Source organism: Melozone crissalis, unplaced genomic scaffold, assembly GCF_028551555.1.
Source record: "Melozone crissalis strain CALT ecotype California unplaced genomic scaffold, PUWL_Pcris_2 ptg000045l_1, whole genome shotgun sequence".
Lineage (NCBI taxonomy): Eukaryota > Metazoa > Chordata > Aves > Passeriformes > Passerellidae > Melozone > Melozone crissalis.
The window spans coordinates 7,060,338-7,086,914 of NW_026535823.1; the positions used below are offsets into that span (position 1 = coordinate 7,060,338).

The following is a 26,577-nucleotide window of genomic DNA, read 5'->3' on the forward strand; positions in this document are numbered from 1 at the left end:
AACCTCTCTGCTATGGACACAGGTTGGGATAGCTTGGGGTGTTCAGCCTGGAGAAGCAAAGGGCTGCAGGGAGACCTTATCACAGCCTTTCAGTACCTTAAAGGAGCTTATGAAAAGGAGGGAAAGAACCTTTGTAGGGACAGACAGTGACAGGAGAAGGGGGAACGGTGTTAAACTGACAGAGAGGCTGGGTTACATGGGTATTGGGGAGTAATTCTTCTTTGTGAGAGTGGGGAGACCCTGGCACAGGGTGCCCAGAGAAGCTGAGTCTGCCCCTGGATCCCTGGAAGTGTTCAAGGCAAGGCTGGATGGGGCTTGGAGCAGCCTGGGCTAGTGGAATGTGTCCCTGCCCATGGCAGGAGAGTGGAATGAGATGAGCTTTGAGGTCCTTTCCAACCCAAACTATTCCATGATGCTATGACCAGACACTCTAAACAGTTACAGAATTACGACATGCATGTGGAGGAATAGATATATAGTAAATATGTCAGAAAGTTGAAGCTCTAGTTGTGGATTAGATTGGTTATTACACGGTTCTGGTCATATGTGTCATCCCCTGAGGACTGAGCAAGCTGATCAAATAAAAGGGACATTTCCATAGAAACATAACAAGGAAATTTTCAGCCAAACCAAGGAAACAATACAAGGCAACAACTAACACATGCTATAACATCATCCTGAACATAATCCCAACTGAGAATTAAACAATCAGACTTTACTGGCCCTGTCCTAGATTTGTATTTTATGCCTGAGGTAATACTTTAGCAATATGAGTCCATGATGGATAGCATTACCAAATGCTACAGCCAATTTTCCAAGTACTGGATGGCTCTTTGGGAAACAGCTTGTGCTTCCATAATCCTTGCTCAGAACAACTGAAGTGAGCATAAAATAAAAGCCTGTATTACTCTAACCTTACTCTTCATCATGTGGGGGAAACACCATTCATGGATGCTGACATCTTTAATTTGCTACAAAATGTTGCAACTCTCCTGCACAAACTCATAAATACAATTTTAAAATAACAGAGAGAAAGGACACAGAGCAGCAATCAACAGAATACGCTTCAACTTGATAAATATGTTTCTGATCAAAGACTGTTATTGATCATTGCTACTTTTTTTTAAAGAAATAGTTGAGCAATCAGCTGAAGTAGCTTAGCTGGCAAGAACAACTTTAATGCTGAGGATGCATATAGTAAAATAAACAGATACAGCATTACTTTTCAATTGTTTGTTCTATCTATTTGGTAAATGATTTTATTCTCATTTCTGTTTATATCCTTGAAGGAGAGTCCTGGAGCAGTGCTTCTGCTGAGTCCAACAGGTTACAGTGACATTTTAATGAAATGAAAAAAGCAATTAAAAGCAAGAAATTTTTCATTTAAGAGACAAATCAGCACACCACTTCTTCAAGTGGAAATGTTAATTTTTGTTTATTTACATTTTTTACAAGTGCACAGATCTTCTACTAACATATGGTGCTGTTTTCAACAACACTACAAGATTTTCTTTTGATTTATTTTTAGTTTTCAAATCCTTACCAATTCTCACCTGTTACTCTAAGTTTTGTTCTTAGACTGTAACATAATGCTATTCAAGAACTCAAGCAGTTTACAAATTTGAATTTCTCTCCACAGGTAATACTGCTTGAGACACTCCTGAAGAAATGTTTGCTAGTCTTCAAACAGGTTGGGACCACTCATTTCTCAACCCACTTTAAACTAATTTTAAGCTGCTTTAACTACTAAAAATTTCTCTTGATTTATGTGTAAGTTATGTTAGGATTCCAAAATAGTTTATGCCAAAAGTCTTGAATGTTTTGTCTTATTGATTAGTATACTTAAGTAACCAGAAGAAACAGCTGGATACATGAAACTTAAGACCATGAGCTGTGGGTGTCTTTGTACTTCCACATGCTCATCCACAGAGTCCAGGTATTTATCAAGGACACAGGTTAAAAACAGAACAATCAACTGGCAAAATAATTTAAAAAAAACTTAAATTGAAAATTGGCATCTTCCAATCTTGGATTAAGGGCAGAAACTTGGGTGACAGAATAGGTGAAAACAACAGGAGAGGGTTTAGTTAAGCTCAGTAAAACCTCCTGATGCCTCATGCAGAAACCTTTGTGTGAGATCTCATAGAGATGAGGTCAGCAGTAAGAGGCTGTTTCTCCAAAGATACAGAGTAGCCAAGTCAAGGGAGGAACTACCCAAATAAATCCCTAAAATGCTGTTCATCTCTCTTTTTGGAGTTAGGAAAAGGAAACAGCCAATTCCAGATTAAGGGCCTCTGATTATTTTTGTCTCCAGCAGCAGGAGCTATTGCTTACACAGGGAAAAGCAAGTAAGTGGTTCTGGCACTTGCTCAGGTCTCTCTGAGGCAGCAAACACACTTTTCCCTCTCTTGGCACTCTATGCACTGCTACTGAAGCACTTAATTAAACAACAGAAATAACACTGTTGAGAACATAGTCTGGGTTTACAAATACTCTTCATTTTATACACCAACAGAAAGTGTTTCAGTGAGGATTCACAGTTTCTAGATTCTTTTTCAAGTGCTTACATATAGCACATTTACAGAAATTAAAAAAAAAAAAAAAAGTGTTTCTAAACAAATTAAATGTACACCAGCTGGCATGCAGGGCTTAGATGGGACACATGGGAGTTGCTGTGTCTGTCCCATCCTGGCACTGAGTTTCCTCAGGATTTAATAGCCAGCCCCAAATAACCACAAAGTTCTGCCTGTGAGCACACACAAACACACTCTCAAACACCAAACAAAACCAAACTTTTGCACATAGTACAGGAAAGATTTGTCAAAAAACCTCCAAGTTATCTATACCAGTCCCTTTTAAATTAAGATCAAAAACTACACTTCAATGTGTCTTGCATTTTAGTTTTTAAACTGTGTAAGCAGAAGAATGTCAAACCTCCTGCTCACGAGCATATAAAACAAAATAAAATGCACACAAACCAAATAAAATGTTAATATCTAAAATCTAATATAAGAAATTAAGCATTACCATCTCCCCAGTAACTCTCCCCAGGAATACAAAATCTTCTCAGGACAATCCTTTGACACATCACCAGTGCCACTGGAGAGTTCATTATCACTCTCTGTAAAAAATAAAGAAAAAAAAAAAGAAAACAAAAGCATGCACAGGTTTACCCAAGAGCACAGACACTAGACATGCATCCATACAAGTCTCAGACAATTTTTTCTCATATATCAGTTTTAAAAGCATAAAAAGATACAAAATTTGAATGGAATCATAAAGAATGTTTAGCAGACTTCACCAAACAAATGTATTAATGAAGTTACCATAAAGTTTACAAGAACAGGACTAGGGAATAATTCACAGCAGTGTTACCAGAGAAAGGACTGGGACCTAGAAAAGCATTATGTGAGAAAAGCTTCAAGGCTGTCAACTCTCCATTAAATGAAATTTGACAGTGTTACCTACAAGTCACTTCCACTCCAGACTTCAAAAAAAGAGAAGTCTCTGTTAAAGCATAGTAGATAATGCTACTTTGTTACATCACATCCCTTTAGCTGTCCTGAGGTACCCTGAGCTCAGGAAGCCTCCTCTGAGCCACAAAATCATCCTTTTTTACTGAAGTAAGCTCATGGATGAGCAGAAAAAAACCAAGACTGTGACAGGAAAGACTATAGTGCATGGAACAGAGAGGGTTGCTTCAAATGAAAGCTCATAAATAACAATCAAACACTTAGAGAAGGATATATGCCATTATATGACTAACACCCAAACCCAGAAGGGATCATGTGGGCCTGGAATAACATGCTCAAAAAACCATCCAAACCAAGTGTCCCACAGTAAGCTGGACAGTCTAACTCCATATGGCAAATCTTCATGCAAATATGGTCTTGCAGGTATTTGGCTTTTATCCAGTTTTATCTGAATAAAATACTAAGAATTAAACAAGTGCAACTCCAACACCAGATGCTGAGAGGCTCCAGCTTTCAGTGTCTTTAGCAGGAAACACAAAAAGAGACACAGGAACAGCCCTCTTGTCATCATCACAGAATCCCAGAAGAGTTTGCTTTGCAAGGGTCCTTAAAGCTCATCCAGTTCCAACCTCCTGCCATGGACAGGGACACCTTCCACCAGCCCAGGTTGCTCCAAACTCTGTCCAGGCTGGCCTAGAACATTTCCAGGGATGGGGCAACCACAGCTCCTCTGGGGACCAGTCAACTTCAGAGGAAGCTGAAGCCATGGGCAGTCTGATGTTAGAGAGCTCCAAGACTCCTCCTTCCTATGATCTGAACTCTCTCCACAAGTTCAAATGCAACAAAAAAAAAGAAGAACCAAAGCTACATCTGCCCCCCAAATCCCTTCAATATTCTCTTCCACACAGCTCTGTCACATCTTGTTGCTGATCTAATACCCTGAATTCCCTCAGGTGCATTAAACACTTCAACTCCAGCTTTATGTCGACAACATAGCTCAGGTAGAAGATCTTCAGTATTTGTGCAATTACCCTGTTAACTCTTCATCTTTATCATTTTCACTTCAATTACAGATTTCTAATTTATATTCTTAGCAGTTGTCAAATACAAGTCATTAATAAAATATCAGCGCTTGAATTTGACAGTGAGCTGTGAGGACAAAGCATCTACTGTATTTCAAGGACAGTTAACAGTAAAAATGTTGCCCTGAGAGAAGCATATCAGAAATCTCTGTGTTTCAAAATGAACACTACTTTAGTGAAAGGCTTCAGCTTGGAACCCGTTTGTACAGCTTTACAGTTCCCAAATACCAAACCCAACCTCCATTCAAATACTTCCCCATTACAACTAAAAATAATCCAATCAAAATAACTACCCACCTGCATCACAAATCTAAAAAAAAATTTATTTTTAAGGTTTCCCAATCTTTTGCATGCTTTCCCAATCTTTTTCCACTAGACCTAAAGATGGAAGTAAGATCTAAAACCCCCAAGTTTAAACTTTTAATTAAAATTTTCTAACACAGCAACAGGTTTCCCAGTAACCAAAGGAATCAATTGTGTCCTGAGGGAAAAAAGGTATTTGAAGATTCAGCTTCCCCCTTAAAATTACCAAAAATAGTGTAAAGGCCAGTTTTCTCACTCACCATATAGACATGGCAATAACTAACAAAAATAGGGAATTAAATGTATTATATTTGTTTAATTCTGCCCTCTCCTGAACTGCACAACTGTGTCAGAGGGACCAACAATAATGTACCCTTCTACTTCCCATGGAAAGAAAAAAAATTGAGGAAACCTCTGAGATGAGTTCATTTGGCATTCAGAGACATGATACTGGTATGTATTAAGAAAGTCAAGAAACCCAGATCACATCAGGAATTTACTACAAACCACAATTTCAGAAAGGTTTCTTGCATTCAAAGTAAAGGAAGAAAATTTGGCACCAAATGCTGAAAGGAAAAGATTAGACTCTCTTTGGAGACACTGAAGAACCTCAGCACATCTCTACAAGAGTTAACATTGAAAATACACACAAACAAACCCTGCAGTCTGGAATGAAATCGGATAAAGATGACTAAAATCCCCCAGCAGACCAAAACGTTTCAAAATGCAGCTCCACTGAATCCTGTGAGCAACAAAGCACAGTAGCTCTTACTGGATCCAAACCTGAGCTTGCCAAGGAATACTGACATCAGCCTACAGAAACAAACCCCTGGATTTCTCATTGAGCTGGTATTCCCAGCAAAATCCCTCCAAGTTCTACAGGAGACCAGTGTTACACAGCACATACACTCCAGTGCTTCAGCTAGAAAAGTCTTTCATCTGGAAGGCTTGGCAGCGTTTGAAATGTATTATTCAGTTATAAGTCAGAAAATCTCAGGCCTTAATTAGAAATGCCATATGCTCGCTTTCAAAAGACGCTAATGTCAAACTTCAAAATAGAACAGGGCAAAGAGAAGAGAATAAACAGTCTTAAAAACCTCTACTTTGTTTCCATTCTAAAGACTATTTACAAATTCTAACCTCTTAAAGCATTAAGGTATAATCTAAGAAATAAAAGATGTGATGGGAGGGATATTTAGATGTTTTTCTCTGAGTATTTCTACACGGTTTTTTTTCCATGTTCCATAGCATCTATAAGGCAGCAGAATTTGCCAAAGCATAATTTAATCCACCCTTACTCTGCTGGGATAGCACAGATGCCTTTTTCTATATGTTCTGTGTATTTCTCCTTCCTCCTGTATTTACCCCGACCTCTCAGAGCCATCAACTGGGCGATAAAACTTTGTCAGAGCAGTTGGACAATGGAAGACATCTCAAGGGAGCAAACCTTGGGGTTGTGAATGTGTGCACATAGAGAAGCTTTAAGTCTAACCCCAGGGAACAGGAAATATCAAAGGTTTTCTGTTTTGCTTTGAATTGCATCATGATTCACAAAACTCACAAAAAGGTCATGCCTCATGAATCAATTCCCTGAATTTAGAGCCTTTTTAAAGCAAGCCTGGAGGATCACACTCCCACAGCAAGCACTGCTCCGTATGGAATCAGCATGGAATAATACTCTGGGCTGGAAGAGATCTCTGGGGATCAGCTGGTCTGATCCACTCCAAGCTCTGGTTAGATCAGGTCTCTCCAGGATCTGAGTGAGAGGTGTGCTGGGTTTGGCTGGGAGCACCAAAAGGGTGGGGGTGCACAGGAATTTGAGAGGGGACACAGCTGGAGCAGATGACCCCAGCTGACCCAAGAGATGCTCCAGACCATAGGACATCATGCTCAGCATGCAGAGCAGGAAGGAAACTTTGAGGTGATGCCATTCATCTTCCCAAGCCACTGTTACACACGATGGAATCCTCACAGAAAAGAAGATTGGCAGTCTATGGATATACATAATTTTGTCCATTTATTCCAAGGATTTTACTGCTCTTTTGACTCAGCTCAAGCCTAATTTTTTCTAACCCTGCAATTTATGCCATTTACTTTCTATTCCCTCCTGAAAAATTTTAGCGCATCTCAAAAAAAAAACCAAAAAAACCCCCCAAAACCTTAATCTTTATTGTTTCTTCTCTAGGACACTCTACTTATTTTCTCAAAGGACAAATTCTCCACACTTCTGCTCATTTTCCACTTTCTCCCCCAGTCTGTATTTTTTCTTGATAAGAGATGTTCAAACAAAATACTGAGGCATCCAGTGTTCAAACCAGAAGAATTACACACAGTAACTAGCATAAGCCAATAACCCACAGGAAAAAATCATACATAGAGGAACACAAAATCTTGGCCTGCTTCTCATCTCTTATTTTGATAGTCCAGGGTATCAAACAGAGGTCATGCTCAGAGACTAACCCCAGTACCTAGGATAGCACTAACAGGTTAGGCAAAGACTGTAAAAATACTTCGGGAAACCAATTCAGAGCAAAGTCAGCAAAGAGGTTCCTCTCTCCCATCGGGGATTAACAGAATCAACTTTGTTTTTTGGCTTTCAGAAATAAATTCTGGTCAAGGACTCACACCAGCAAAAACTGAGGTATTTAATGTGCTTGAATTTCATTTTTCATCTTCCCAGTTTTACAGTGAAAGGGTTTTTTGGTTTGGTTGGTTTAGGATGTTTGTTTTTTTCAGTTGGCCATTTTTTTGCATCACACTTCAAAATTTGGCTTTAAACAATAGTTCCCTCAACCATATTTTACACCAATTATATAGCTGTAAGAGAAGCTTTTCTGAGTGGTTCAAGTTCTTCTTCAGGAAATTCTACTAGTTCATCTAAAATATGGCAATACTTCAAAAGTCAAACTCCTTTTTCAGTTAACAAAAACAGAAACAAGGAGGAAAACTATAGAGTTGTTGTGGAGACACTGAACATGGAACTAAATAAGTGAAGTATCTCATAAAATGTGTGGGGAAAGCACGAATAAAGCAGATTAAAAAATGAACAGGTGAGATTTGAGCACTGATGTGAAGGAGAAAAAAGGATATTTAATGTGTTTTAATTTAGAAGCTGTTACATGTGAAATAAAAAGAGTAGGTGGAACTGAAAAATAATATAGCTGGAGCAGTCTGAAGGAGAAGGAAATCAGGTCTCTAAGATAGGTGGGAACAGAATTGGAATAATTCAAATATGAACAGTTTGATTTTTATGTAAGAGAAGAACAAACCTGAAGGAGGAGCTGAAGTTGGCAGCATATTATCAGAGCACAAGACATAGTGTTACTGACATGGAACCTTTCCATAAAAGAGCATCGTAAGAAAGGCCACAAAAAAGAGCAAATTTTCATTTATAAGGAAACAGGGAATTATAGAGCATGAACTATAGTTCTGCCAGGGAGGATGAGAGTGAAACAAAGTTTAAGTCACGAAAGGCATTCTTGTATTAAATAAGGCAGATTTTCAGAAACATCCAACTTTTAGTGCATTACAAAATATTCTGATGAACACAAAATGATTTCCAAATGCCTTCCAAATAACTGATTTATGAAATGATAATCCTCAGTATATTCTCTTATTTAGAGGGAAGAAAAATAATCAAGAGCAAAAAAATACAGATTAATGAATCTGAACTTGCATTGAATTCTGCTCACAAAAATTTTCTGCTTACCTTAGTTACATCACTAACTTGAAAAATTAATTTGGCAACTACTGAAGTACATGTAAAGAGAGCAAAAACAAAAAATAAAGGTAACAATTTTTCATTAAAAGCAAACCAGTAATAGAAAAAACCCAGTATTTTGATTATCATTCCTTTTTATGAGTTATATGATACACATTTTTCACTTAGAATCATTCAAATGAAACTTAATGCTGACAAATCACAAAATTTCGATTACCTTTCAAAAGGCTGCAGATTTAATTGCTTCTTTATGCAACACAAAATCTGAATCCCAAACCCTGTATTTGATAAACACAGAGAGGGTGGCACAGCATGCAGTTGGATCACCTCTGCCTTTCCCTCACTGCACACCATAATGCATTGTTTTCACATGTTAAGGACTGTAGAAAAAAATCGCCCAAAATACAACCAACTGTCCTGTTGGTTGTGTGCAATGGACAGCCAAAATGACCTTTTTCTTCTTAATACAACAAATTCTACATTTTAAATCCTATCTTATATCCTCATATATATCTGATATGCCCTACCTTTAAAACACTTTGTTCTATGTCATATACTTACAACACAGGCCCTGCATCACTGTCATATGAAATGACAATTATTTTTATATGGCCCAAAAATAAACCTTAACTGGGCATCCAAGAGATGATCCTCCCCTCATGTATTGCACATAAAATTGAGCCACTGACATCTCTAAATTTGATGTACAAATGCTGAAAGCTGAATAAAAGAAAGTGCAGAAGAATTATTGTTTCAGTTCAGTAGTTTTGCTCCCACACAGATGACAAAGCCAACTAAATGCTGCACAGTGGAGGTAGTCTGGTAAACACAAACATGTTCCACATGTACCATGCTGTCTGATCCCTGACACCTCAGAGAACAGGCAAGGAAATAAAACTGGAGGTGTTGTCACAACTCTAGGGCAATGCATTAGTAATTTATCAATTTGTAGATTACAATCTACTTCCATCTTTGATATAATCAATGAGAAAAAAGATATATCACTGTTAGAAACACTCAGAAGTTATGTGTTGCCTGGCATTTAAGGCAGCATGCCAGGCACTTAGATTAGACATCACTTACACTCAAAAAATACCAGACAGCTAATGATCAATACTAAAAAAAGGCATATCACACTGAGGTTAGGGAAGCTGTTGGTTAAAACCAGTCTTTTTAATAATCTTTATACAAAAGTGGTTAATTTTTTAATTACATGATATTGTGCAATTATCTAAGCAGTGGCAGCTTGAGGCCACCCAAAACTGATGACTGAAAAACTTGAGAAGATCCTTTAGCAATAGCAAGTTGGAATTCCTAATAAGCCAGCAGGATTGCAAATCCTTTTTCAAATTGATTACAGACAGACAAGGAAAGACAACCACTAATAAATAAAGCATCCAAATTATTCAAAATAATCAGCAATTGCTTCCAGACAAGATGAAAACACCAATTTATGCTCATTTTGTGTCTATTTTGTACCACAATCTGAACAGATTTTATGAAAGTTATAAAAAACCAAAAAGCCTGAGATCCAAGAAACAGAACTCACTATGATCCCACAGAGCTGAAACCTACCTTTATTAGAAAATATCCTTTACTATCATTCTGCAAAAAAAAAACCAAAGGCATCACCAGAATTCTCTGGAGCATTCATGAACCACAGGCCAGAATTAGGCAATCATGTTTTGCCTTGAACCTCACAAAGGAAGTGTGAGGAACAGATATTATCAAAGAAAACATCCCTACCCACAGTGTTCCCACATACACTGTGCAGGATGTTGAGTGGACACTGGGGAAGAAAAGAGGGATAAAAGAGCTCAGGGTAAATCACACTCCTTGGGTGCATTCCACTTCCTGGAACAGAAAAAAAACCTTAAAAACCCCCAGTTTTCCTTTTAATTGATAACCTTGCCAATACATTAAATACCTCTGCAACCCACAGAAGTGCTTCAAGTTCAAAGCATTTGAAGTACTCACCTTGTAACACAAAGGCCATACTTGCACGAACAAATCTAAATAGAACTGTAACTATCAACTGCAACCATATAAAAAATAAATCCTCCACACTCAGTATTCTTATATTTATTTAGGAAAGTATCACATGATCACATTCCTCCTAGTAGCACAATAACAGCTCCAGAAGTCAACTGAGTGCATTTATTTTATGATTTTTGAACTTGTAAGGTGTAAAAATAATCCATTTTGGATTCTTTTACAGACAAAGTCCATAAAATGACATCAGGCTTGTCAGGAATACTTTCTTTTCATTTGGATGCTATTCTTAGTAGTGTCTGTATTTTAAAACTCTTGTGGAACTACAGAAAGGGGAGATAACTACTGGCCAAATGGCCTCATGAATTTAGGATTTGTGACATATTAGTTCATTTTTATGGAGATGACAAAAAGACTCCAAGACAGATTTAACTGATCTTCTTTAGGACCCAACTTTGCTCTGCATTGGATTAATATAACAAACAGTTCCTGTGAAGTACACAAAGCTATTTTTAATTTGGATTAAAATGCAGAGTTGACTATTTCAACACTAGTCATGTAATTTTTCTCACACAATCACCCTCATTTGTTCACATCATAACCCCTATTTTATCACTAAATACTCAGTAGTTCTATTCACTCCTAAAACATCACCTCCTCTACTCCTTTGCCTTCCTGAGTACTGAAAAAGCCTCCACCCTCCCACAACACCTGACACACTTTTTGACTTCCTCTGGCTGATCGTTTCTGATCATTCAGTATTGTCCACCTCTCCCCTCCTGTAGACACCTTTTTGAGGGACCAGCACAACACCCCCAGAGCTTTTCTGAAACTTTCATGGTCCCTTGTTCTTTCATGTCTATTTTCAATGTCAAATCCTACCATCTCCACACTGAACTTCCACACCCCTGAAGTTCATTTTTCTATTGTCTATCTCTTTTTGTTCTTAGTGTTCAGACAGCTAACAGGAATAGGAAGATGAAAGTTTTACTTTCTTCAGTTTTTTATTTTTTCCCTCAGCAAACAAAACACAAATGGAAACAGTTCTGTGTTTCTGGAAGTCATTTTAGAGTGTTCCAGAAGCACCCCATAGCTCATGTTTAGAAGCTTTTTGGTAGGTAAGTCATCTTTTACCTGTTTCAGGATATCTCCTAAACGTTCTGTGCTCACTCTGCAGCCAACTCACAGATGAGAACAAGAGCTCCTAACCCGACACCAGGGACCACAGAAAGCTTCAGCAAAAGTAGCTTCAACTCAGTAATAATCAGCTTAAAGAGTATTTTCTGGTTTTGAACAGAATTTCTCCTTCTTACAGTCATCCTTAACCTTCCAACTTCATCCTGACTCCAGAAGAAACTCAAATGGAGTTATCTAGTGTTCTCCTGAAATGTCAAGTTTCATTAAAAAAAAAAATCTAATAATTCAAATATTAGACCAAAAGGAAGGTCATCCTTTCACACACGGTCTAAGCAAGCACTGCTGCTAAAAGCAGCCAACCTATTAATTCCTTTCTCCCTTTGTTATTTATTTCTGGGACTGCATCTTCCTTTAAATGCTTCTGCTGGAAAGCTATTTCCCCCAACCCTTAAGCTCACAAGTGCAGCCACTTCATCCTCTGCAGAACAATGCTACAATAAAATGCTTTCTGAGGCTTTGCTTTTTCCAATAGTGCAGTATCCACACCATCAGTTCTGGGCATGCTCTCACCTTCCTTAATTCTCCAGAAAGGAGAAAAAGGAGTTCAACCAACTGTGCTCTGCACCTGCTTACAAGGTTCTACTTAAGGTTAACAGTGAACTTTTCTGCATATTAATAAAAGTTGATACTTAAATCCACTTTATTTGAAACCTTTACAGAAAGGGTAAGAATGTCCTCATTATCCCGTTTTATATTTTTAAAATTACATTTAGAATTTAATAGAAAGCTTCTTATTAAGGAGTGTGCTTTACATCTTAGGCTTTGACAAGAGATTATTAAAATTATTTTTTAAATTATCACCTCCAAAGCAAGGGACCATAAGTGACTGGATTGCCAGAAATATCTATTACAATATTAGTAATTAAAAAACAAAAGTGAGGTTGACCTGAAATATCTCTAGGTAACAATTGCACAATCTTAGCAAAGGTCTTAATTTTTTATATAGCTGGTCACATGAAAAATCAAGCTAAAATGAGAAAAAATATCAATAGCTAAGAATGCTATTTAGAGTGTGTATGAGCTTCATTTTCTACAAGCACTTGTTAAAAGACATTAGGCCTAACTTTAGTATAGAGATTATTTAAAATCATTATTGGCAGGTACCATGTTTGGCCTTTCATTAAAACAAAAAGAAAAGAATATTGGAAAATGCCTTCTTTTTTATGACCATCTTTATTCATATTCTCATGGCACAAGACATCCCAGTGAGCTGTGTGCATGCAGAGTACACAGGAATCAAACAGTGCATTCTTATACAGGAAAAATGCAATGTATAGTGCTTTTGAAATCAATTAAAAATATTCTGTGGGCATATAAGGAAAAAGCAAAAACAAAAATTTAAAAAGGAGAAAAGTAAAAAGAACCTATATAGCCAGGTAGCTATCACACTTAAGATTAAAAAAGAAAAAGCCTTCTTCCAAGGCCAAGACAAGACATTGTAAACTCAAGGGGTTTTTTTCCATCATCATAATTAGTACCCTGAAAAGAAAAAAAAAAAAAAAAAGAATGAAGAGATTTATTTAGAAAAACTGCAAATGACTCATTGAACCTGCATATCCTCCAGGATAAAGAACTTCTCAGCACAGAACTCTAAATGTGGTTTCCATGAGAACAGAGGCACATCATATTTTTAATGTCTTCTCTTAGGAAGTAATCTACATTTAAAATATGGAAACCAGCATTAGAGAACTAAACCAAAGTTAACTTAGGTTCATACTCCAGTGGAATACTTGTTCTCTGTAATAAGAGAAAGACACTCTGTAATAGTACCAAGAGGACAGTATGAATGTTATTGCTAATTGTGCTGCATTCACCACATTCTGGAACAGCTGCATCCTTCCCAGTAACAGCCATATTGAAAAAAAAATTATTCAATTATTTAAACTCTACCCTATCAAACAAGTCTCAGATCAATTTGTCTCTACAACTCACACATCCAGCAAGGAAAAGAACACCAACAGCTGAATTACACTACACTGATCCACAAGTTCCAAAAGCCAAATCTGAACTAATTCTTGCTGTGAACAGCAAAGGAATCCCAAACACCAATGAAACAGAAGAAATCCTTTGGAGAAAACAGCATTTGTACTATTCAGAAGTAGCACCTGATACAAAGGGGGGACTGACATTGCTGATCTGTGCCTATTCCCCCCTCCCTTTCAGGAATCAGATCAAAGAGCACCTGACTGTGGGGGTTTTGCAAGCTTGGTGTCACCTGGGATATGTAGAAGGGTTTAGCTTGTGAGAATTACCACGCCTGCCTGCTCCAGCCTCTGTTAATCCCAGGGTTCTGACTCATATTGCACAAGCTAAAATCCAACACTTACCAATAACTAAGAATCAAGGAAGAATTTTTCCACAGTAATGAGTGAGACTTTTTACAGTACTGACAGAAGAGTGGCAGAGATCTGAAGAATAACTTGGTAAAAGAATCACAATTCCTGGTAGATCAGACATTCACATCAAAAAAGGCACAGGGAAAGCCTATTCTGAATGCTATGGGCTAATCCTCAGAGCACAAAGAGACAACAGTAGGCCAAGGGCCATCAAACAAACAACGAAACAAAAAATTCCACCCACCAAGAGGGAAAAAACCCCCAAAATTTCCAACAGTGGGAAATACGCTGAGCTATGTTAGCTTTGGAAGGGGCAGGCAAATACACTGGGTCCATGAACTGCAGCAATCTCCAACTGAACCAGGAGATATTTTAATAAACCCTAGATATAAGAGAGGGAAACTAAATCACATGTTAAGCAGTTAGGGGATGAGGAAATTCCCCATGTGAGCCTGGGAATTTTTTTTGTTTTTCTTTAAAAACAGGCATTTAAAACCTGCCATTTCAAGCCTAATTTCATGCTGTCCTCTTCAGTAGCACAGCACATTCTGACCAGAAGAAAATACCTTTGAAAAGCATTTTCTAACTTGCTGGCAGAGCACAGGTGCCTCAGCAACGCATTTGGAAGCACACAAAGATGGACACACATCATCTGCTGCTGCTATTAGAAGACATCCAAACAATGGCTTGGTAAAAATACTATTACTCCTAATAGAAAAAAAAGTGGTAATTTTTTTGTCCAAAGCAGTTGTAATAAGAATTAATTGAGTAAATTAACAGCAGAAATATAATAGTATACTATCCATGGAAACTGTAAGTGCTCATTTATCCTTACCTTCTTCTGCCTCATCTTCCTGGGATGACATAGGCCCTCCTCCACTTGTTGGGGTGACTAATTCTTCCTCTCTGGCAGATTCTCTTTGCAGGCTGACAACTTCATAAATTGCATCTCCAGCACTTGTGTGGCTTTTTCCTTCAGACTAAATGAAAATACGGGTATGTATTAGGTTGAAAAATAAGGCTATACAATAGTTCAGTCAGGACTGCTTCAGATTTCTTGCCTTGGCAAAAATAGATGGCAGTATCTGACAGTTCTGTTTCTCTCAGTTTTACAGGTAGAAAATATAAATAAAACTGCACTGTTTCCAAAGTTGCCTCTTAACAACCATTTTCAGTATTGTTCAGAACAATGATTAAAAAAACTTGCCAATTTAAACAGCCATAATGAGATTAAGTCAAAGAGAAATCTCAGCTAAAGAAAAGAGAAGAGAACAAAGAGGAAAGACATTGGAGTACGTGAAACAGGAACTGAATGCCTGAGGGGGGGAGAAAGTAATGTTTTTTTGTAGGTAAAAGTAAAGTTTTTTTGTAGGTAAAGAAGAGAATGCAGAAAAAACAAAACCTCATCCTTCAGAAAAGCCTTAAATTGTGAAAATATCTTTTTAGTTTTAACCTCTTTACTCACTAAAACCCAGGAAAACGTATCTTTCTTCAGCAGAATACAGTTTAAAATACACTCCTTCCAATGAGAAATGTAATGGAGCCCCATGGCAGGGGGTCTGGAACTAGATGATATTGAAGGTCCCTGTGAACCTACACCATCCCACAGTTCTATGACTTTCTTATGAAAAAGAAGCCAGTTAACTATAGTTTAAGCAGTTGCAAGTTTTAAAATAAAAAGAAGATATGTTTTTCCTTTGAATTACAGTTATGAACACAGTTATTTTTCAGTGACATGCTGTAATGACTACATTTTTAGAGAATTGTATATAATTGTAAACTAATGATGGTATTAAATAAAGCAGCCCAAAATGCTGTACGTTTTTTTCTTTGTGCATCTTGTCTAATCCATTAAAATAAGGTAATTATTGGAACATACTAAAATCATCGAATTATCCATGAAAAATAACACAGTTTCAGTTAGAGTACAACCTCAACTTGGTTGGAAAACAAATATGATAAAGTTGAAAGGCTCCACAATACCTGCACAGGAAATAGACACAAACTACTGACCAACACTTCCAATTTCAACCACCTGGTGAAATGATGCAAATGAGCAGCTTAAATAGGGACTGTTTTACTGACACAGTGTAAGTTATTTTATAGTGAGAAACCTTTCCTCATTTATTTTAGATTAATAATTGAGACCCACTTCCCTTAAAGCAGAGGCTCCAATTATCAGCCAGTTTGCTGGCTGAATCTCTCATCAAGTCAGCTTAATGAGTTTTTGGGTGTAGGCATAAATAGCCTGAACTCTAAAAATTAAGTAGGGTAACATTAGAGCTGTTATGCCTGTTTTATTCTCACATAACACCATTATTGAGTAATTACAAAGTACTTGGTTAAATCAATCAAGTATTGATAGCACTAATGTTATTAAGCATGGGTATCTATAGCTTTTATTTTTGAGAGAGTAAGGCATGAGATACTGTGGGTTTTGCTGTATGTTAAAATTATCACAAATCTTCAGCTCCTTGCACATGTTCTTGTTAACTGCAAGATCCACCTGTATAAAATGTAAAAAATTTGACTATTGGTTTTCTCTGAGGCACAAACTCACCATTACAAGGACCATGTTCCAACAACGAAAATGTGCATGAGGAAAACAGTAAGACAGCTAGAAAGAACAATCCTAAATGACACATTAACCTGCATTTCTGTCAGCTTTTAGCATTCTTTATACCTGAGCACACACCTTACCCATCTCAGTTCAGACTACTAAATGTGCCTGAATCCTTCCTCAGAAGGGTTATGAATTTTTTACAATCTACTTAATGCTCAACTGCCTTCCCAAGAAGTTCCCAAATGGCTGATCCCACTGCCATCTGCAGAGTTATTTCCCAAGGAGTAGCAGTGCCCTGAGGTACATGATCTTTCAAAGGTGTTGGCAGGAGCAGTTACTGCAATACAACTGAGAATTGGTGAAAAAACACTTGATACAAATCACCCAAAGAGATCCTGGGAAACACAATCAGGACCTCATCTTGCAGAAGGATCACTAGGACTAAAAATATTCCTTTTTCAAAAATCTGCACAACAGACTGAATTTTGCAGCAGGAAGAAATGCATGTGTTTCTTCAGGGAAGACAGGAATGTGTATGTTTGTCACATTATAAGGGGCGAGAAAAAGAAAGCTTCCATATTACCCAATTAAAAATGGTACAGCGGCAAGTGATTTAAAAGGCAAGATGAACTGATAAGAGATAAGTATCACACAGCTGAGAACAGCATACTTATAAATGTATTTTCTTTAATGTCAAAAGGCAGATATTCTTATTTGCATGTAACAGTCAGCTTTCTCAGATTTTCTTAAATTCCAAGTTGCTATGCTAATCTCTAGAAGAAATATAGAAACAACATTGCTTGAGATTTATTTACTCCCTAAGTGTTAAACACAGCAGCAATTTTCCCATGTAACATCAACACAGCTTGGTCTTTTCAGACCTATTGCTATGCTCCACAAAAAGATGGCAACTCAAACAGTCCCATTAGGCTCAGTAAAATTAAATCCCTGCTCTTTGGTTCCATTAGTCAAAGATCATGTACTGTGGGCATTGGAACAGTGGTGCAACCTGGCCTCTGCTCTTCACGTTTGGAGCCAATACCAAGACATAAGTCTGTGGAGAAAGCAGGTGAGCAGTGGCTGCAGGAGGATGCAGCTGCATTTCATTCTACAGTGAATGGGCAGATGTACTCCTGTATGTACCTCAGCCAATGCCAAAACCAGAAGGGACTTGAGCTACAATCATAACAGCCTCACTCTCTTACATCTCAGCATCATCACCTTTGTCTTTAATAGGCCACATTCTTACAGCCATCTGCCCTCATATTGTAAATGTCAGCAACCCTTGGATTTTACAATGAGCAATTATAGAGCCATTGCCCAGTTCTACCAGTCAAGTGGACTTGCTTTAGTGATCGTAGAGAATTAAAGACAATTCAATAGGCAGGTTCAAAATAGTTGAAGCCCACAAAACAATGACTTACAACTCATTACAATTCAGTTTACAAAGTGTGGTGGGTTAGTTATTTCCTTCACAGTGGCTGTTTTGGGCTTCTGCTGTAAATGGTGCTGATAACACAAGGGAGTTTCAGCTCCTGCCTAGCAGCTGCTGACACAGAGTCATGGCCACTCCACCAGCAAAAGGGCTTGAGGTGCACAGAAAGTTGGGAGGGGACACTGCCAGCACAGCTAACCCCAACTGACCCAAGGGATGCTCCAGACCATAAGGCATCATGCCTGGCACGTAAAGTGAGGGTAAGCAGGAAGAAGGGGGGATGTTGGGAATGATGGCATCTGTCTTCCCAAGCCAATGTTACACTTTTCCCCAAGGGATGGCTGAGCACCTGCCTTCCCATGGGAAGTGGTGAATGAATTCCCTGTTTTGCTTTGCTTGAGCACATGGCTTTTGCTTTCCCTACTGAACTGTCTCCATCTCAACCCACGAGTTTTCTCACTTCTACTCTGCTGATTCTCTCCTCCATCCCACTACGGGGGAGTGAGCAAGTGGTTGTGTGGGCCTTGCTAGTTGGGGTTAAACCATGACACTGAAACCATACACATGCTACTTAATCCTTATGCATTAGAGCATCCCTGAAATAAACAGTTCAAAGAAACAAGCTGCTAAGGAGCAGGTGCCATACTAGCTTTTAAAGAGGCCAAATTAGGACATAGGAGATTGTGGTTTGAGGGTCCCCAGGACGAGGGAAGAGATGAGAATCTTGACTCCATGTTTTAGAAGGCTGATTTATTATTTTATGATATATATTATATTAAAAGAAAATTATATACTAAAACTACACTAAGGAGAAAGGAGACATCAGAAGGCTAGAAAAGAACGATAATAAAATCTGTGACTGACCAGAGTCTGACACAGCTGGACTCTGATTGGTCATCAAGTAGAAATAATTCACACGAGATCAATCAAAGATCCACCTGCAACATTCCACAGCAGTGGAATAATTATTGTTTACATTTTGTTTCTGAGGCCTCTCAGCTTCTCAGGAGAAAAACCCTGGCAAAGGTATTTTTCAGAAGATATGTCAGTGACATGAGACAAATGCTCTAAATTAAAAAAACCAAAGGCATTACCTGTTTTAGCTTCATATAGAAAGTTTCTGTGAAGGTTTTCCTGCTGAAGTACCAGAAGCGTTCGTTGGCAGGGTACACACGCACCACGGTCTCCAGCAGGAACCTGACTGGCTCCACCACCTCAGTGACAACCATGTCCACAGCCACAGTCATGAACACACGCTTATCTGAAACACAAACATGAGAAAAACTAGGCACAGCTCAAATCTAAACTCCTGTTTCAAATTAAAAATCCTTTCATGAATGATTCTATTGCACCTGTTTTATTTGTCTGAGTTCTACACCCTCCATGCCTGTTGCACAGAATGAAAGTGTGCATTAACCATCTGATAACTTCAAAAACAAAGATATTATGTCCTTGTTTTAAAGACAGGAGCAAGACATCATGCAAAAAAAAGGCCATTAAAGTACACAATACCCATGAAACAAAAGGACTGTACAGAGGATAAGGTCACACTGTGAAGTGTACGGAGTTCTGTTACACACTACTAGAAATAATGTGGTGTGAAAATCCATCAGCAGCAGCAGTGACACTGGCTGTAGGTACTTGGATATGCAAGTATGCATTAAGTACGCATTAAGCAAATGACCTGAGCTCTGCCTCGGGACAGGAAACAAATTCCAGACTTACATTCCAAGTTTTTTCATCCCATCAGAGAATATAAATTCCAGCAATAAGAAACTCTGCTATATAATCAAGCACTTGCATGCATCATTGCCAGCTGCCCCAAGATGCAGGGGATGAAATTTGTAATCAGCTCACAACTAGAAGAAGGAGAATCCCAATGCCCGCTATTCATACTGCTTTGCTGAGTACAATTTGCAAATGCTTAGAACCAAAATCCCAATAAGCAGGGACAGGCACATCAGCCCCAAACACTAATGTAACATCCCCAAATCAGCACCACACACTGTTCTATAAACAGTTATTCACAACTCTGTGTTGGGCATGTTTATACAGAAAAACTCCTAGCCATGGACTCTTGGAACATAATGTTTCATGGATTTAGAAATGCACCATGATTGCCAAGAGAAAGCACATACACCAAACCCCTGCTGGGTAAAACAAACACACAGACTAGGTTCCACTACCTTTTGGAGTTTCCTCATTAAGTACTAGAAACATGGGCGCATTAGGATTCCACATTCCAGTAATGACATAAGCCTTCCCATCAGAACTCTTTCCCATGGATTCCTAAAAATAAAATCACACAGGATTATATTACAGTGTGGTTTGAGATCAAAGGGAGGGACATGGGGGTGAGACACACTTCTAGGAACCTAAAGAAAATTAATTAATGAAATGAACTATTACTAGTATGAGGCAAGTAGATGCTTCCTGAAGTTCTCAGGAACAGTCCCTATGGATCACACAGGCCTGTTTGGTAGCCTTTATAGATAAAAGGAGACTGATGTTCCCTCTCTGCAATTCAGTTAGGGATATGAGTGACTGAATTATCCAGACTTAAATATGGAGAAAGGAGGTTGAAAGGAAATCACAAATGTCTATTTCTGTGCTACAGTCAAGAAACAAATCAACTACTCATTAAATCCAGCAGTTAAATGTACTTGGAATGTGAACGTAAACAAAAAAAAATAATTCAAGGTGGAATGTAGACAGGAATTCAAATACAGTAAAAAACGTTGTATAGATTTATAGGAACAACAACACTCCATAACTCATTCTTACTTATTCAGTTTTATGATCAAACAAAAAAGGGAAAATCAGAACTCATTTCAGCAACTAAAACCAGGAGAAAAAAAAAAGAGCTGGTAAATACAATAAGGCAAATAAATGAATCTGACAAGAGAACTAAATACTGATAAATAGAACCAGTGGCATGAACTGAGAAATGAACTAGGCAAAACTGGGACAACTGTAAAACCACAACAGGTCTTATGGGTTTAACTCTCTCAAATTTGCCCCAAACCAGGTCACTCTAGCACTTCATAACTTGAAAATGGCTGTATTATCCACAGAGAGAAAGTAAATTGGCATTATTACAGAAAGGATCACATTGTTTTGCAGTTCTCTCAGAAGCAACTCTAAGAAATAGAATATTGTAGAAGACAAGGGAATACTTCAAACTCTGGGCAAGAATTTAAAATCAAATTAAGGAAAAGACAAAGTTTTTAGCCTCTTGGAAAAATAACAGCACTTCCCTGGCACCCAAATATGAAAGCAATTATTTGCTCTAAATTTTCAGGGAACACGCTTAACACAATACAAAAAGCTCAGTTATTTGTAACAACCTAATCTCTGCTTCATTAATTGAACAAAAGCCAGGTGCCAAAGCTTTTGACAAGAATTGAAATGTTTTGTCCATCTTATGACTGTAGATATCATATCCCAAGATTTAAGAAACAAATAAAGCAAAAGATATTAAAAGGTCATTTTCCTGGGTTTTCTTTTTCTTTTTTTCCAATCACCTTATCTTATTTAACAGGTTATTAGAGTATTACCATGTCTAGTAAATGCATGTCACTGTTCTTCACGTTTCGTCCAGGGCTTAGCAACATCCCAAAGCACCTGTGAAGTTTATTTAAAACAAAAAAACAAAGGAAAAGAAGGACATATTAGCTTTCCACAATACAATAAGGTTTGCTTGAACATAATGGACAGCCACCTACTGCTTCTAATTTTAAGAGTACCTTTCAGAGAATTGTTTGTTATTGTTATGGCAACGCTCGGGAAACAACACAACACATGTTACAGAAAAGACAATGAAATTATTTTCCAGACTCAAGATGGCAGAAACTAGCATCTGGCCTTGAGTGAAAACTCAACTGTTCCTAAAGACCATTTAAAATAATGAGTTCAAACATACCAACAATTCCTACACATTAGTGATGGAGACTGGCAGGAAAAAATTCACTCTCTCCCCAGTTCATTTTAAAAATTGCTCACATGTAACCACAGGAAAAAAATACAAATTAATTAATTCTGTAATTTACAATAGCACTGCTGCAAAAAAATCACATAGCATCATAGACTCTCAAAGAAAACAACAAGAAGTAACCATTTGTTCAATTTTAAGACTTCATTCTTCATTTTTTAAAATCTGAACTTGTGTGATATACAGGGCCTTGAATTCCAGTAAAATCATTTTAAAAGAAAATGCTACTGATATTTTTAAGAGGGAAAAAAACCCAATCTCAAAAAATTTCCTCAGACATTCAGATATTCAAACTTCCTGACTACTGAAGGCAAAAATCCAGGCTTGAGGTCTCTGCAAATCATCTATATATTTCTCTCCTCTGAATATACTCCATTATGAATAAAAACACCAAACAGAATTATGTATGTGCAACAAACAGCAAGCTGTCTTGCATAGATTTTGAAAAACCTTAGATCTCAAATGAAAAAGAAATAATTGAAAGTAATTGCTATTTGAAATACCATGGAAAATTTGGCTTGTAATTCAGAGTTTTGTTGGAAGAATTTGTCTTCTGTTTGGTTCTCTGATAACCAAACTGCTTTTTCTCACTGACTTTTAGAACTAAGCAATATGCTGAACAATATTGCTTGGACATATGGACACCAGCAATTAAAATTTTAATAATCCTATTAACTGGAAAAGTCTCAAGATACGCAATCACTACCCCACCTAGTTTTCTTCTGTTACTTTAGGGGTGTAGGGTTTTCATTTTTCACCTCATTACACTTAACATCCACAACAGTATTTTCCATACTCATTCACTACTAGAATCACAAAAATCTAAGTGGTAAATAAAGCACTAGAGAATTATGTTGATGTATCTATATCCATAATGCAGTGCTGTGTAAGCACCCCAGGCAGCTCAGATCCAGGATTTGGATTTAGCCACACAAACCAGATTCTCTGAGAGACTAATTCAGCTGGGCAGAAGCTAACAGCATACCTACTACTTCTTGTTTCTGGGGCAGAAATAGCTCTGAGAGAGCTACAACTCATAGTAGCAGGGGGTTCACCAGCTCCTGCTACAGCTGCTACAGAGAAATGTAAGGTCAAGATGCAGAGGCAGGTCAAATATTTGTGCCTTTCAAAGACAACAACCCCCAGATGCTGCTCCTGCTGTGCATCACTCAAATGTACACAAGTTCTGATGTGTGACAGACAATATTTTTGGTCAGTATGTTTCCAAAAGAATGGGAGTCAGGAACAAGTAACCCCTGCCTCTCACAGGAGCAGACTTATGATACCTAGCAGCATCCTGCTGCAGAAGAGTCAGGGCTTCTCTTCCCTCTTATTTCAAAGACGAAAATCAGTTCAAATCAAGTCAGGACCTTGACTTGCAGAAGATGGATTTTACAGAAACAGTTGTCAGCACATTCAGCCTCTGACATGAGTGGGCTCAACCACACACCCAGGATTTAAAATGACCTGCACAGGTTGTGGGCCTCTGTCTCACTTCAGATTTGCTGGATTTCTGCACTTAAAGGTGCAGCTCTGTGCAACTACACATACTCCATTACTTTCTAGACCAGCAGGAAAACTTAAAAGAACTGTAATTCACAACATATATTTTAATTTATAAAAATATAAATGCTACCGATAGATAAAACTGATAATATTAAGTTAACACTGTGACAGGACAAGGGGGAATGGCTTCACTCTGTCAGAAGGCAGGATTACATCAGATATTGGGAATAAATTCTTCCCTGTAAGGGTGGTGAGGCCCTGGCACAGGCTGCCCAGAGAAGCTGTGGTTACTCCACCCCTGGAAGTGTTCAGGGCCAGGCTGGACAGGGCTTGAAGCAATCTGGTCTAATGGAAGGTATCCTTGCCCATTACAGAGCAGGGTGGTCTTTAAGGTCTGTTCCAACCCAAACCATTCTGGTATTCTGTGACCTTAAAGAGTTTCCACTACTAATGAGAAACCAACCAATACTTTGTAATATTTTGCAGTTCTAAGGATACCAGCCTAGACTTTAACCTGAGGTATACCTACATAATTCAGGATTCACTCTCCTGTATGACTGGTAGCAAACTATATGTAAACACCACTGTATTGAGAAGAGTGTGAATCCTTCCATCTCTGAGAATGAAAAGCTATTTCACTCTTAACAACAGCTTCCCTAAAGCCCTTGACCATTAACCAGAATTTTCTTCCTGAATCCTATAAACAACTGAGACTTGACACTCCCCATGGTGGGACTGAAGCCACGTAGTGCCACACATGACTCAAATGAACACCATCTCTTCAGCTACTTTGAGCCAAATAAAAACTGGCAAAACCCAGGTCAAACAGGGCACAAGAGCAGGAAGGGCCAAAGTAGTGTATGAGAGTAACTTGCTGCATCACCCTGACTCAACCCAGGCTCTGTTGAACACCAGGAGGGAGCACTTTCTCTCAGCAGCAACCAAATTTGATCTCCTGAAACCATGACAAAAGATTTTTGAAATCTCTAGACCAGGGATCAAATTTCTTCAGAAATATTTTTTTTCATTGTAACTTCCTCTTTGAAATACTTTTGAAAAAACATTAAATTGCTCAGAAGCTCAGTTTGATGTAACCTGCATTCATCTTTCATCAGTTTTGAATTTTAATCTTATCAGGGATAAGTAGATAAAATGACTTAGAAGCCTGTGTAAGTCATTTCAATTAAATAACTTTTACACACAGCAAAGCTTGTGGGGATAAAAATAACATCTCCAAATGAATATTCTAAACATCACCAAAATAAAAGCTAATTTCTAAGAAAGACAGTTTTACATTGGGGAGAAAAGCAATAATCAAATGCTATTCATAAATGCCTCATTAACTGAATCCTGAAGGCAAAACTGTTTAAACTAAAATTACACTGAAAATAGATAATTTTTTTAAAGTCAATGAGTAGCAAAAACCTAAAACAATGACAAAAATTTTTACTATATAGTCCTTGTCTAAAACTTAAGATTCCATTCTGAAGTAAAAGCTGGAAACTAAATCAAGACATCAGGTTTTGGGAGGGTTAGGGGGCAGGTTTTCTTAATTCTTCTGTTTTCCTGAATTTCCTTTTCACTACCACCAAATTCTCCCATTGCTACTCTTTTGCTAAGATTGCCATCTGGTGGAATTAATTCTGTTGTGCAATCATACTTGGTGTTATTGGTATTTTTTTTCTATCACATAACTTGCCAAGTCAAAGAAAACAACATTAAATACCATTCTTTCAAAAATATAACCTTCATAATTTCTGTAAGATTTTTACCTTTCAATGGCCAGTTCTTTGTTGGAAAGTTGCTGAACTGTGATCACCACTTTCTTCTCAATTCCCTGTTTAAGCTTGAAGTACAATTTATCTCTATCCTTTGGCACAGGGCTAAAAGAATAGAAACATTCTTCAGCAGGTATAGAACATGAATTATTAAATACAGAAAAGAGATTATACTGTCTAAATTTTAAATTGATTCAAAATTCATTAGATTTAAAAAAATCACAAGAAACCACTAGACTGTATTTACTCAAGAAAATTAGTTTGATTAAAGTTTTTAAAAGACTTCTTACTATCTTTTCTATTTATATAGGCATCCATTGAGCATCCCTAAAAGAAATGATGCAGTGAAAAGAAATTCACTTGAAGAAAGTATCCTGAATTTTTATCTTTTTACAGAAAATTGTAACATCAAAAGAGCAGCTTCCTATTTAGAGCATTTCTGCTCATGAAAAGAGGTCAAATGAATTTTGTTGCAACACAGTAGCTGTGTGTGTGGAAAGTAGCTGTGCGCTTTTTCCAAAGAGATTTCTACTTTTCCCTTTCCATTCTGATTACCTAAAATTTCCTTTCCCATCATCTTCTTTGACTTCTAAGGAGACACTGAAAGTGTACACATCACTGTCTGGTGTGGGAAGAACAAAGTCCTTCACGTGATCAGATGCTTGTTTGGAAGAACGCTTGAATGCCGTGGAGAAACTATACAAAATTCGGCTGACCTGCAGAAAAGCAAAATCATTCATATTTTGATCAAAAATAAGGGTGTTTCTAATGAGGCATTGTGAGGTTTTTGAAGGTCAAAAATCACTTGCCTCTTATACTGAACACAAATCATGCCTCATGTACCACAAAGCACTCAACATCACGTGTTCAATAACCCAGCCATTTCAGTAACAACCTCTCCTATTTCCATTCCTGATACATTCCCTGCTCATGTCATGCTCAGTGAGTTAATATAAATTAGATTAGAGATTTGGAATGCAGCTCATTAGAGGACCTGCATAATGTACTTTTCAAGTTGTGTTTTTAACAAAACATACAACCTGCTCTGGCAGATGACAAAACCCAAGGAGATTTTTTCTTTTTCCACCTTAAAAAGTCCTTTTCTCCCAGACCATTACATAGTTCTTCCTAAAACATCTAGGGCAGAGTACTGTAACATGGTTCTTTCTAATTCCAAAGGTATACAATGCAATTCCAGTA

The 26,577-nt window shown here is 37.7% G+C and overlaps 1 protein-coding gene across 3 annotated transcripts in view; it reads right to left on the reverse strand.

Annotated features, from left to right (window-relative positions):
* RABGAP1L (RAB GTPase activating protein 1 like) overlaps window positions 1–26,577 on the reverse strand; it is a 225,455-nt gene that overhangs the window by 173,804 nt on the left and 25,074 nt on the right. For all 3 annotated transcript variants that reach the window (XM_054286067.1, XM_054286068.1, XM_054286069.1), the window contains exons 6-12: window positions 25,933–26,093; window positions 25,372–25,482; window positions 21,660–21,726; window positions 20,289–20,391; window positions 19,197–19,363; window positions 14,940–15,084; window positions 3,028–3,121 (exon numbers count right to left, since the gene is read on the reverse strand). In XM_054286067.1, the coding sequence (XP_054142042.1) occupies window positions 3,028–3,121; window positions 14,940–15,084; window positions 19,197–19,363; window positions 20,289–20,391; window positions 21,660–21,726; window positions 25,372–25,482; window positions 25,933–26,093 (848 nt within the window). The remainder of the gene's footprint in view (window positions 1–3,027; window positions 3,122–14,939; window positions 15,085–19,196; window positions 19,364–20,288; window positions 20,392–21,659; window positions 21,727–25,371; window positions 25,483–25,932; window positions 26,094–26,577) is intronic.